Source organism: Lagopus leucura, unplaced genomic scaffold (assembly GCF_019238085.1).
Source record: "Lagopus leucura isolate 7727_CA_CO unplaced genomic scaffold, USGS_WTPT01 Super-Scaffold_100001, whole genome shotgun sequence".
Lineage (NCBI taxonomy): Eukaryota > Metazoa > Chordata > Aves > Galliformes > Phasianidae > Lagopus > Lagopus leucura.
The window spans coordinates 87,249,747-87,262,566 of NW_024962262.1; the positions used below are offsets into that span (position 1 = coordinate 87,249,747).

The 12,820-nt window shown below is 41.6% G+C and overlaps 1 protein-coding gene across 2 annotated transcripts; it reads right to left on the bottom strand.

Annotated features, from left to right (window-relative positions):
* Positions 1–1,856: 1,856 nt before the first annotated feature.
* GPA33 (glycoprotein A33) lies at positions 1,857–11,849 on the bottom strand. Of its 2 annotated transcripts, none has more exons than XM_042867951.1 (7): positions 11,686–11,849; positions 7,725–7,876; positions 6,620–6,813; positions 5,926–6,084; positions 3,551–3,664; positions 3,011–3,128; positions 1,857–2,457 (listed from the first exon to the last, which is right to left on the bottom strand). In XM_042867951.1, exons 2-7 carry the CDS (start codon positions 7,859–7,861, stop codon positions 2,382–2,384), a joined length of 798 nt encoding a protein of 265 aa, XP_042723885.1. In that variant the 5' UTR covers positions 7,862–7,876; positions 11,686–11,849; the 3' UTR covers positions 1,857–2,381. The 2 variants fall into 2 exon arrangements, with proteins under 2 accessions (XP_042723885.1, XP_042723884.1); XM_042867950.1 differs by having other exon boundaries at positions 6,620–6,830.
* Positions 11,850–12,820: the final 971 nt, after the last annotated feature.

The window sequence follows — 12,820 nt, forward strand, 5'->3', positions numbered from 1 at the left end:
GTTGAAATGGACTTTTTTTGTTTCCTTCATACACTTCATTATATAGGAAATAACTTCTAGCTTTCTGAGGTACTATTAGAAGGGGAAAAATGATAGCTTTTAAATATCCTAGTATGCCTGCTGAAAGAAATCTTGCTATTAACAATGTCTCCAAATCATACTGTGGCTGTTCTTCCCAGTTTGGGTAGCAGATCTCAGTAGTCCTGCAGGTGAGAAAATGGTTTGTGAGCGCTTATGTTCTGGTGTTCTTTTGTTTTTCCTTTTCATGCACAGATAAAGCATAGACGTACATATTCTTCTGCCTGAAAGTTGAATGTTACCAAATAGTTATACGCCTTAGACTGTGTGGAGCGTCACTCCTTTTCTGCTCAGTTCCCACCTTGTGAGGGGGTGGGTGTTGAAGTTAGGTATGCGTACATGAATTCCTAGGAATTCATTAAATGTCGTTCATTTCCCCTGTTTTCATCCTAAATGTGCTGGGGGCACTGCTTTAGTTTTGTTTGAAGTTCAGAGTATACTAGAGACTCTTGGAGCTATTCCTACTTTATGTGATGTACAAATGATGGATTCAGTCACAGGGAAACCTTGCAGTAGCTAGGAATTTGAATACATATATTTCTGGCTGGCTGAATTTAAGAAATTAGTTGCTACACGTGTAGTGTTTTGAAAAATATGCTGCTTTCAAAATGTTCATTTAAAAAAAAAAAATAAAAATAAAGCATGAGAAGCAGTGAAGTATCTCAGCTCTCTGTGTGCTCTCAATTTGTTTCCAAAGGAAGAATAGAACTCAGCATTGCAGAGTGTAAGTGGCTTTTTAATGGCTGTCATGTTTCTCTCTCACCTTTTCCTTGCTGGTTCTTATGGGACCTATTTAGAATTGAATTCATGGCTTTGGAGGGTCTTTTAATAATTTTGTCTGTACTTTGTGGCTCTTTCTCGTTTGTTTGTAGATAGTTTAATGCAGATGTGTTCATTTTTGTGCTTATTTACATCTAAAATGACCAAGGTGCAAAACTTCAGCTGACAAGCAGCACTTAAGTGTCACACATCCAGAGAGTGAAAAATACGGAATAAGTTACACAATATATAAATGCTGTAGAGGTCAGAGTCAGTTTCTGGCAACAAATAGTATTCATCGTTATGTCCTTTTATTGGTCTTTCCAGTTAAGGCCTTTGAGCATCTATGCTGTTATCTCTGACAAGAAGCCCTCTTTAGCCCAAGGATTTAAGTGTTTGTGAGGACACAGGAAGTACTGACCGGTGTTCTGAAACATTCGTAAAAGTTACAGCTTTGGTTTTGCAGTAAAAACTTGTTAAAATGCTAATTGGATGCTTCTTTCTCATTGCAAAAGAAAATAAGATGTGCCATTGTATTTTTTTTCTTCTCTGTTTCTGAGTTACACACCTTGCTCTCTTACCTTCCTCCAGCTTCTGCGTGCAGTTCTTTTTTTCGTGATCCATCTTTGCAATGTTTAGTCGTGCACCTAAACGAAGCAGTGGAAGTAGTTCCTCAGAATGTCTTGCTGAGTTGTGCTTCAAGCTGTTCATTGCCAGAGAGATTTGGGTTTGGATGCACTTCGTAAAGAATTCTGGTCCTTGCAGTCGTTATTACTACAAATGAAGGCTGTGATTAGAGTATCATGCAAAACAAAGGCAGGCAGGAGGCTGTTATTCTTGGGAGTCTGACATGTACAGTTTAAAATCTAGAATGCCCTGCCTGTGCGTAGGAGGATTGCTGGCTCCTCTTGAAAGCTATATTTCAGACTCTTGTAACCAAAGTATTGTTGCTTCAAACAGGAGGCTTTGCTCATCTGTGGGTTTTTTTCCATATTTTTATTCTTATGTACCTTGTGTAATACATACAAAAATATATCTGATAAAATGTCCATAAAAATGTTGCTTTAATCTTGCCTTGATCTTGCCTAAAATAATTTCTGCACTGGACAATGCTGCAAGCTCTGATGTTTGCATAGCACCATAAGTATGACCACTCTTCCTTCTAACTTAGAATCAGTGCCCTTGAAACCTTCTGTGGATCTAGGGATATATTAGCAACTCTTTTCTCCAAATAGACTTGTCTGGCTTCCTTTACAGTAAGTGGGATGGTGAGAAGAGTGGTTATTTTTGGATGAGTGGGTGGAACAGCACTTCACATGCATTTTCCTACTGTGAGGTTAAATATTAATACCCATTGCATGTTAAGCACATCTTTCCAGGGTAACAAGAATATTAGCGCCCCCCCCCCCTCAGAAACTACAAGACAAAGCCATTAGTTTTTACTTGGCTATTCTAAATACTTCCTGTGACAAGATATAGGTATTTCTTTTCTACAGTAGTGTCTGTTCCTCGGCAAAACCTGAAGATGGCATTGGCTTCCTGCTTCATTCGTCTTCAGAAGCGTCTTTTGCGCTCTGAGTGTCCATAGGTATGTTCTGCATGTGTTCATCTTCTCTTGCCCTAAAATGTTATTCAGGAGTAGAAATGTTGGTTAGAACCAGCTAGAAATTATACTGAAGAAATTTTGCATTAGAATGGTTTTAGATTGATCTAGGTTGAGCTAGAAGTGTACCAAACCAAACTCTGTAATTTAAGTCTTGTTGGTGGTTGGTGCGTATATGAAGAGAGGATGACTAGAGTATCTTTACTCATGTTACTCTTCTTACAGTGGTCTTTCTTGGAGTAACGTTGATCAGGGTGTGCAAGGGCAGAAACAGCTGTAGGGACTAGGAGAAATGAAAAAAGGACTGGGCTGAGTGGGACATGAAAATTCAGTTCCAAGATGGAATGTTTGGGTTCTGCCTCAGGGACCACAAAGGCATCTGATGATAAGGGCATGTTCTGTGAGATGAGATGGGAGGTACCGGGGTAGAAATGGAAGGGAAAAAAAGCAGTGCATACTTTTCTTGGTGACTTCTTTTCTCCATGCTTTCTCCTCCCTGGGCTGATGCCAGAGGGAGAAGGTGAATCCTTTGTATGTTCTGTTCCCTTTTTTTGAGAGAGAGGTACTTACGTCTTCTCGTAGTCCTTGTTATCTCGACAGCAGCAGCAGTAGGCTAGAATACCAATAACTAAAATTGCAGCAAGAACTCCTCCAGCGATGCCTGCATAAAGGGCAATATTCATGGATGCTGTAAAGAAGGAAAAGAATTACGTCTTTGCACTGAGGATGTTATCAAATGTGATCAGCACAAGCATTGCCTTTAGATCCTACTGACAGAGCTCGACTAGAGCAGTTGGAATTAGTCCTGTACTGGGTAGCTGATAAGCCTACAGGAACAGCCCTGCTTCAGAACAACAGCTGTACTTTATCGAGATCAGACTCACACTTTTGGGGTTCAGGTTTGTTACGTACACTTGTGGCTTTCTGTAAGCTCTATGCATTAGTGAGCACTCTGAGTGCTCTTTATGCTGAAAGCATGTTTTGAATTAACGTGTTACTTCTTGAAAGAAAGCAGAATTTCACTATTTTGTTTACATTGCTCTTGTTAACGCTTTCACAGCTAGCTGGGCTGCATCCTCTGGTACGATTCTTTCAAAGGAATAGACTTACGTGGGACAACGCTGACTGTCATGTTGCAAAATTCCTTTCCCACACTGTTTGTTGAAGTGCAGATGTAAAAGCCGGAGGTGTCTGCCGAGATGTTCTTCAGAGTTATTTGCTCTCCTGTTGTGAAACAAAAGTCCAGTCAGGAGAAGAGGAGAACTTCAGGAGGGAAGGAAATGGGGACAGCAGCCCTTCAGTAGTAGCCCAGGATGGAAGGAGTGAGAAGAAGTTGACAGATTGCTCTCTTTTGCTCAGGTGTTTCCGTGCTAGTCTCTAGGCCTTAGTGTGATTTGTAGGAGGGCAAATGGAAGTGTGTTGTTTTCATTACAGAAAATGCAGTACTGGAACATTCCTTTTAGAAAGAAAACAAGAAAACTGTGGGTGGAGGATAAGGAAGTATGTATGCTTAGCGACAGCTTTTTTTGTGGTGGGTAAATGGCCATGAGCCCTTTTTGCTTTGAAATGTGAGATGGCACAAACCAGTGGTCTGACTTGGATGAGTGTCCATCTCATGAATTAACTTGTTAAATGGCAAAAAGTTCTTCAGTCCTCCAACCCATGGGATTTCAGGTTTGAATTATATAGCAGAGGGGGCAGTAATGTTCCACTCCAAGAGAGGCCATCTGGGCTGTGAAAATAAAGGAAGAAAAAGAAGTACGGTGACACAGGAATGCTTTGACACCAGACGCTGCCTATCCAACCTAGCAGAGCGCAGAACTGTAACTGAATCTTAGCTCTGTTTGTCAAGTGGTGCTTGTTACATCTCCAACTGCTGCTTGCATGAGTACTTTGTTGTTTTCTACTGATAAAGGTCCAAATTCTGCTCTAACATCCAAAAGCTCTGAATGCTCTTCAGTAGCTTTTCTGATTTGTTTCCTGTGATTTTCGGTTCTTTCCATCTCTTGTATGGGACAGAGATTCTGTTTAGTCTTTGCTGACGCCTAGTGCCAGCTAGAAAAAGAGCATGCAAGCCAAGAATTAACAAGCTCCACCGGTTTCATTTTTTTTTAAAGTCTGTTATCTGAGCATGCTTCACATTTTCTTTCCTCCTCCAATACGATGTTTATAGCTCTCAGGACTGTAAATTCTACTATATGAACTTTAATTGCCGCGTCAAATTGGAAGAACGTGTGTCAGATACTGTCAATTTTTGAGTGGATCGTGAGGGAGTTCTGTGGAATGGGTCTTGTTTAGCCTGGCGCAGTAAGAAGTGTTTTGCTTGGAGTGCCAGTGGGGCGTCCAGCCACCAGGGGGTCGGGGACACCTGATTTGCTTACTGGACAGCAGTGCTGTGATGGAAACAGAAATCATATGGAAATGGATCAGGAAAGAACAGAACGAAGGCAGGAGTGGGCAGATAGCTGCTTTGAGAAGACAAATCAGGGTGTGTGCCTAGGGCTGTGCCTGATGCACCGGCACCACTTAGCGGCCAGTCAAGTGACTGTGGTTTGTGTTTCTGTGTAGATTCCTTTTTTTTTTTCTTTTGGGGGGGAGGAGAGGGGAGCATAATTTATACAAGGATCACCTACTGGGAGCTGAATAGCCTACAGCCTTAACATATTTAGTTTAGCAATGCTACAATAACTTAAGCCAGGAAAGAGAGGTTCAGACGTGTAGTCTGTCTCTTTGGAGTTTAACAGATCAGGAAGAAGGGACTTTAACGTATCTGGAAGAAAGTGGCTTGCAGTAATAAATCTGGGTCCTGTGATACTGCACTTTAAAGGCTATTAAACTCACATTTTTCTATGAATAATTCTACCTGAGGTCCATGGAAATTCTCATAACCTTTTCTCAGACTCTGATGTAAAAATAAAAGCAAATAAAACATTAGGGCTCTTGTGACAGTCCTTAAGAATTGGAAGCTTCTTTTATTCTCTAAGTAGGAATTGGTGCAACTATTTCTCATTGCACTTTCCTCTGGCTTAAGAGTCATCTCTGGAAGGAAAGTAGCTTCCTGAACCAACTTTTGTTTGCCTTAACTCCTGAAAGTGACCTATTTGTTCTCAAGTGAGCTGAGATATAAAGGGACACCAGTTAGAAAACTGGATTTTATTCCTCATGCTATCCCACCCTTACATCCCGCAATTGAGTAGGAATTATTTCTGCCCGCTTCCAAAGTGTGACAGCTTTCTTGCCAAGTAAGAACTAAAATGCAAGTCTCAGTGACCCCTGTTAATGCAAGTAGCAGTCCTTTTCACCTTGTGAAGTTACTCAGGAATATATCGTGTGAAAAGGACAATTTCTTAAAATCCTGGTTAAAGGATTTCCTAGAAAAAGAGTTCTAGAGTGTTTTTTTTTTTTTTTTTTAATTTGCATTTCAAAGTCTTTGTAACCTGGAACTAGAGAGAGCTCAAAGCCTCGTGTCTTTGAAATTCCCATACCATTTGTTGTTTCTAGTACACGGGGCTCGTTTTGTACGCTGAAGCTTTGCCAGGTGTATGTGGGTTTTGGGGAGCCCTCGTGAGAGAAGCAGGTTAGATTGATAGTCTGTCCGTATTCCGCTGTGCCCACAATCTTGCATTCTGGCTTGGATGGTGCAACTGAAGGAAGGAAAAACAGAATTTGGTTAATCGTATGTAGTATTTTGTTTCAACCCATCTCCTGCATCTCTTTTTTTAATTCCTCCTGAACAGAGGAACAGAGCCTCCTCAAAGGAAGATTGTCCCTAACCTGTGTATTCCTTCTTTGTGCTTGTTGGTCGACAAGAAAATGTAAGATACTTTTTGGGATATCTCTAATAATGTTGGATGACTCTTCCTGTGATAACTGGAGAGTGACAAGCCAGAGTGCATGAGGAGAGGTCTGCAATGAACTTACTAAGTTACTAGGAAAATGACCTGTACAACTCTAAATATTTTCTACAGTAAAATATCCAAGGGAGTTGGATGCGTTAAGCCTTCCCACCTACTTCTGTAGTTGTAGGAAAAGACTAAAAACAGGATTGTGGATTATGATTTACTGAGAGATGGTTGTTTTCTGTTAGAAAGTCAGTTTTATATAAAAACAAAACAAAACAAAAACCAGTATGGACTTGAGAAGAATGATAGTGGATTATCTAATGAATCTAATGCTTACTGAGGACGAAAAGACTCGTGAGTGCAGACTGCCGGGGGGGGTCATCCCGTAGACGGACGCTGCACACGTATGTCCCGTTGTCTTCCATGGTTACTTCATTGATGGTGATGCTGATGTCTCCGCTGCTGACATCGCCAGTAAAATGTAATCGGTTCTCATAGCCCTTGCCATACTGTACAAGTCCATCAAAATACCTAGTGACAGCATCATCCTGTCAGAGAGGGAGGGAAACTAAGCAATCTTAGGTTCTTCTGTGCAAGTCCTATGGTCTAACTCCATAGATTAGCTCATTCTTAAGAGAAGAATAACTCTGAAAAGAATAACAGGGAAAAAAAACAACATCTTGGAAGTTCAAAAGAGTGAGGGTTTCTAGAATCCTCCTTACATCTTTTCTAGTCCGAGACAGCCAATTTCTTTTGCTGGGTCTTTTTTACTTTTCCTGATAGGACACTGTGAGACTTGTTTGGTATCCATGTGTCAACAAAATCCTCCTATGATTATACATATTTCCTTGCCTTCTTTCAGCAATGATCTTAGGAGAAGAAACCCTTGGCAATTACTGGAGGGAGGGCTTCAAGTCTTGCTTCTCCTCTCATTAATCCCCAAGAGCAACTTGAGGAGGATCTTTATGACCTTTATAAGAGGTCTTTATGTTGTGTTCCCTCTGTATGTAAGAGACCTCAAGAATCTCTCCGTGTGCTAGTATCAACTAAAACTTTTTATACAGCATCAAATATGTATCTACATAATATATGTATACTACATATACATAAAAATTTACAAAGCTTTTTGTAAAGTATCTGAATATATCATACATAAACAGATATAAACCCAAGGTACATACAGTAATGTATCCTCAATATACAGATGCAAGACCGAAAGAGAAAAGAAGGGTGGGGACTTGCCTAATATCACACAGCAGATTTGTATTAAATTGAATCTACCATCAAAGTTTCTAATTGCATAGGTCTGAGACTAAGGAAAGTCTTGAAGGGATCCTTTCCTTCTAAAACACGTTCCCACTGTCCTGCTTCCATCTCTCCTCCCACCTCCCTCCTGGATGCCCTATCATATGTTTTCTTTTTTTTTATGCAACTTGATTTACCGCACTGAGGATTTTCTTCCAGACAACAAAATCTCCTGCGTTGGTGGCAATATTAGTATTAAAATTACAACGGAGAGTAGCGTTGTTCCCTCGTGCAACCTGTACTTCCTTGATAGGTGTTTCCACAGTGAGGGCATAAGCAGTCGCCAGAACTAGAAACAGAATAAATTCATTAGTCAGCAAAACTAATGGCATCCGCTGTCCATGTTTGACTTTTTTACCTGCCACAACAGCCTACAGCCTTCCCTCTGTTAGTCATGGCATTCCCTTCTGAGCAGGAGGCAACATATGCTGCTGCTGACCCTCTTTAGGGAGCTGCGGCACAGGATGGTGGAAAGCTAAGCTCTGCTTTCTTTGCCTCACTTCCCTCTTATTTACCTGAACAAGCACTTGTGAGGAGTTTATAAAGATGTAATTTGTTTTGAGCCCTCTTTCTGTATTTTTGTATAGCACCATTTGGAAACTCTGCATCTGAAGCCAGACAGAATGGAGGGAGAAGGGACAGGAAATGCCACTTAGAGACACTCCTGCGACAAGGAGGAGCAAGGTCCAGTAAGGAGGAAGATGGAAGAGGGATGTATGCTCTACATGTATGCATGCTGTAGTGGAGATTTGTTTCTGGAGTCACCAGGCTGAGTTGGTGCTCCTCAGGAAGGATGTGAGCAAAATACTGCATCCAGCAAGCTGTAGGGCCTGACTCAGCCATGTTTCTATTTGTCTGAGATCCACAAGGAAATGGAGTGCAAAAGGAAGAGAACAAAGCACACCTGGATTTCAGTGTGAGTTGCACAAGGATTGTAAATACAAGCTTTTTTAGACAAAAAATTGTCACAGCCACATGCCATAGGTCAACAGAAATGAGCCATTGGCAAATCAGCACTACCAAATCCTTGACTGTAATAGCAGTGTACTATATTCTCCCTTAAAAAATAACGATGGAAGGACCCAAAAGATTCTGATTTCACCACAGGTTAGTATGGGACAGCTGGCACTCGGATCTGCTCCCCAGGAAGGGACAAAACCTTCTGTAACTGCTTACTGGATCCAGTCTGTTCCCCACAGTAAATGGCCTTTCAGTCTCTTTGTAGACATGGCCTATCCTGCCAGAACTGCTGCATTTCTCTCTCCTGAGATGAGGTGGATGGGAATTTCCACAGCAGACACACCTTTTCTTTCCTCTACACACTCTTTCCTTACTGCAGGGCAGAGATGCCCTCCTTTCCACAGCTGTCTTCAGAAAGCTTCAGGCATTTTCAGCAGAACTGCCAAGATTGGTTTTTCTGCTTGGTAGTGTCCTGATAAGAAAATGCTGATTGACCGGAGCAGGATGCTTCTAGCCAAAGTTGCCACCTTTCTGTGTTCTCAACTCTGTAACTGAGTTTGCTGTGGTCTTGATTATTAAGCATGCATATTGGTTTCTTCCTCATGGCAATAGTGGTTTCTACTCTCTAAGGCACTGATTCATCTCTAACTGTTGACAGCCATACAAGGGAAACTAGCAGGGCAAAGTACTTCTAACATTGTTTTATTGCAGCCACTCCCTGGTCTTTCCCAGCTCTGCAGCAGTCAGCACAATGGCCACGCTTCCGTAGCCTAAGGGCTTTCTGACTGTTTCTAATCATTCCCCCTGCATGAGAGGCACCTATAAAAGCTATCTTGTTGCCTGTCGCAACTGGATAGAGATGCTTTCCTGCATTTAGGTGGAAAGCATCATAATCTGTACTAGAAGATGGAGCAAAACCAATTTCCTGATCCTTTTGTCACTCAGAAACTTGTTCCACCAGGCCAGGCTTCACTGACAGGTCATTAACTCAGCCCTGAGGCAGAGGAGAAGCTGTCCAGCCCTAAGGCTTCACTCAGAAGTGCTTTGGCTTCTTCCAGTTGGATGACTGAAATCCTACAATAAAAGAGATTTGGCTTTTGTTTTGTTTTCCCAAACATCTTCAGTGCAGGGTCATGGAACAGTTGTGTACTGAAGAAACAGCCCGTAACAAGAGAGATGTCTTATTTGTGTGTTGCTGTCATCCTAATGCCCAACGTCTTCTGATGCTCTCCTATTTTTCACCTGTGACATCTTTTTCTTACTCCCATGTTGCCTGTGTTACATCTTTTGGCTCTCAGGGAAGCTGCGTGATTTCATCCTGAGGCGCCGTTTACTTTGCTGATTTCTCTCCATCCTTTTTCTCCCCACATTTGATCCCATCAAAATCACCAACAGCCAGCTGGTTACTGCTGGCGTATATTTTGAAGAGATTTAGTCCCCATTTCTTAACTGAAAGGATAGGAGAATCAGTTCTGAAAGAACTTGAGGAAAACAGTGGGGACAAGCAGCCACTTTGTCAATAGATGGATGGCATCATCCAGATTTAAGCCTTAGGATTACTTTTTATCATTATTAAGTATGTTTGTAATGTTTTTTTGAAATTGAGAAAAGTCTTACCTCCCTCTACTCAATTTAAAACATTAGTGCTAGTGCAAAGGAAGAAAATCAGTGTTTACTTTCACATTTGTTCTTGTACAGATGCTAACGTGTAGTAACAAAACAGGGTGAAGGGCAATTAGTAGAGCTGAAACCAATTAAAGGGATATTTTCCATGCTGAAAAGATTCTGATCAAGCAGGACTGTTATTGCTGAGTTGCCTTGGTTAGTTAGGCTAGTGAGGAACAGAGCTGAAAATTACTAATTCACATTTTACAAGGAAATATTTGGGTTTAATTTCTACTAAGAAACTTAGCTGAAAATCAGTTCTGACATGAGAGAGGGAAAACCTCTCACGTGTGAGATCTGCGTTAAAATTAAGTGTTCTGTTTGATTCACAGTGACCAATTTGGGGCCTTCCATTCAGCAAGAAGGATGCAGTAGCAGTCAGTCTCACATTGCAGTGGAAAGTTCAGCGGAAGGCAGCCTTCACTGACAGCTTGGTACGAGTCATCCAAGGCAGCTCCTGCGTTCCCACCCCACGCTGCAATGTGCTGTGTAGTTGTTCTGCTCTAGTGCACTGTAGGAAACTACTATACCTCTTCCATTATTTTTTTTCACTCTGAATTATCCTTTGAGTCCTACCCAGACAGCCAAGAGCTTCACGCAATGTACAGATGGTAAACTTCTCTGAGCAGAAATCCATAATTCAGATAGCATAAAGGGTGAGGATAAGGAAAAAGGAGAACAAATACTAACACTGCTAGGCGATTTACACAATGATCGCTAGATTATGACTCAAGTCATGTTTGTTTTATTCAGAGCATGATTCCTTTCTCTAATTGGGCTAAACCTTGTGAATTTCCTTCTTGTGGGTCTGTTTGTGGAAGCAAGGCTTTCAGGATTCTTGATTAAAAAACTGTGAGTGGTTTCCATGTAAGTAGCTTCCTTTAAAGACTGAAAGATGACACAGGACCATTTGCAGGAGAAGACGAGAACGAAAGCAGTGAGACTCACACTCTGCAAGGCAGGGTGAGGAAGAGCGAGCCTGACAAAGGCTGGGGCAAACTGCAAACCCGTAGGCAGGGATCACTGTGCATTCCTTTGACACGAGTAATACATAAAGATCACAAATCATACCGAGTATTTATGAACAATAGGAGTTAAACTCATGGAGACATCTACTCCATGCAGATATACGTATAGAAGAATAAAACTGAAGGACTTTTCCACTTCAGTTGAGGAAATGCCTTCTTCATGACAAAATGCTGCATTTAACGGAAGGCGTTACAATTGGTTTTGGAGATATTTTTCGGCCTCTTGAAGTACAGCATTCTTTTCCTGTTTCTAAAGTTGACTTGTAGCTTTACGAGATGCCTGTGAGTCTGGGCATTGAGCACAGGGTAACTGCACACACCTGCCTGACCATCAACATGCAGAAACTTATATGAAACCGAAGCACACCAAGTCTGTATTACTCAGATTTTGTTGTGCTGTTTCCTTCTACCCAACCCTTGAAGATACAACCAAATCAGTACTCACCTGCACTGCAAACAAACAGCTGAAGCCCTTTCATTGCTGTCCTCCTCCTTTCTCCCTCCTTTCACCTCAGGGTGCTCTTCCTTCTAACCTGGAGGTGGCTAGAGAAGAAACTGGCTTTAGCTGAAGGCTAGTGCACAGTGACATCACAGGTCTACTTCCTCATACTCTTTTGAAGTGCTTTGCTTTGCCCCTCCTCCCACCCAGAATGGCAAGGTGGATTACCAATAGCATTTGATATCTCTTGCCGCTCTCTGCCCCCTGGAGTCAGGAAACTTACCCTCTTGTGAACTTTCTCCCCCAGTTAACTGCCTCTCCCAGTTTCTCATAACACACAGGTACGTAAAGAGAGCGATCCAAAGAGTACGATAATTTTAGGAGTGCACAACACAACGTTTGAAGTCATTGTTTGGTGTGTCTGAGTTAATGGCGGGGCAGAGGCTGTGACGCAGACTAAAAGATGGCCTGGTGCTCCTGCAATTCTACCGCCCTGCTGCTGCAGCAGAGAGCCGAGGCACGCTGAGGGTAATGCCAGGTCATGTCTGTCACAGGTGGATCCACTTCTGGTAGTTGTTCTTCATCTCTGAGGTGGATCTGCCTCCATGGGCTCCTCCTGGGCAATCTTAAAACTATGGCAGCATAATCATGCATCATCTGGCAAAAGGAATGAAAAGTAGTTTCAAAACGTTTCCTGATGGTACAAAACTATTGAGAGCAGTGGAATTTACAGTTGTAGAAGTATGTGAAGATACAGAGTAACTGAATTATAAAGTTGCTTAGGAATTCTGTATTTTCAAATGTTATATTGTTAAACGTAAATGAAAACAGACGAGAGGAATCCATGCAAGGATGAATACTGAAGTTGTGGATAATTCTCTTAAAAATTGATTAGGTGCTTAGTGATGGAGATAGGTATATCTAGAAATGATTAGCGAAGGAATAGAAAAGAAAAATGAAAAATCATTACACCTATATAAAATACAGTGCTCTTGTACTTGTAGTGCTGTCAGCATGTACTGTTATTCCCTAACCCCTTCTAAAGAGATCTAAAAAAAAAAAATAGGAAAGGTAGAGAGTAAGGCATAAAAATGTAAGAACTGCATTAATGGGAAAGACCAAAAGCCTACTGTCCATTTTT

What these genes read in the sequence shown, in the direction of transcription:
- GPA33 (XM_042867950.1), bottom strand. Translation starts at nt 11,719, where the DNA reads ATGAAAGGGCTTCAGCTGTTTGTTTGCAGTGCAG. An exon ending in GCTGTTTGTTTGCAGTGCAG is followed by an intron (nt 7,877 to 11,685) that starts GTGAGTACTGAT and finishes TTCTGTTTCTAG; the next exon opens with TTCTGGCGACTGCTTATGCC. An exon ending in CACGAGTCTTTTCGTCCTCA is followed by an intron (nt 6,085 to 6,619) that starts GTAAGCATTAGA and finishes TCCTTCCTTCAG; the next exon opens with TTGCACCATCCAAGCCAGAA.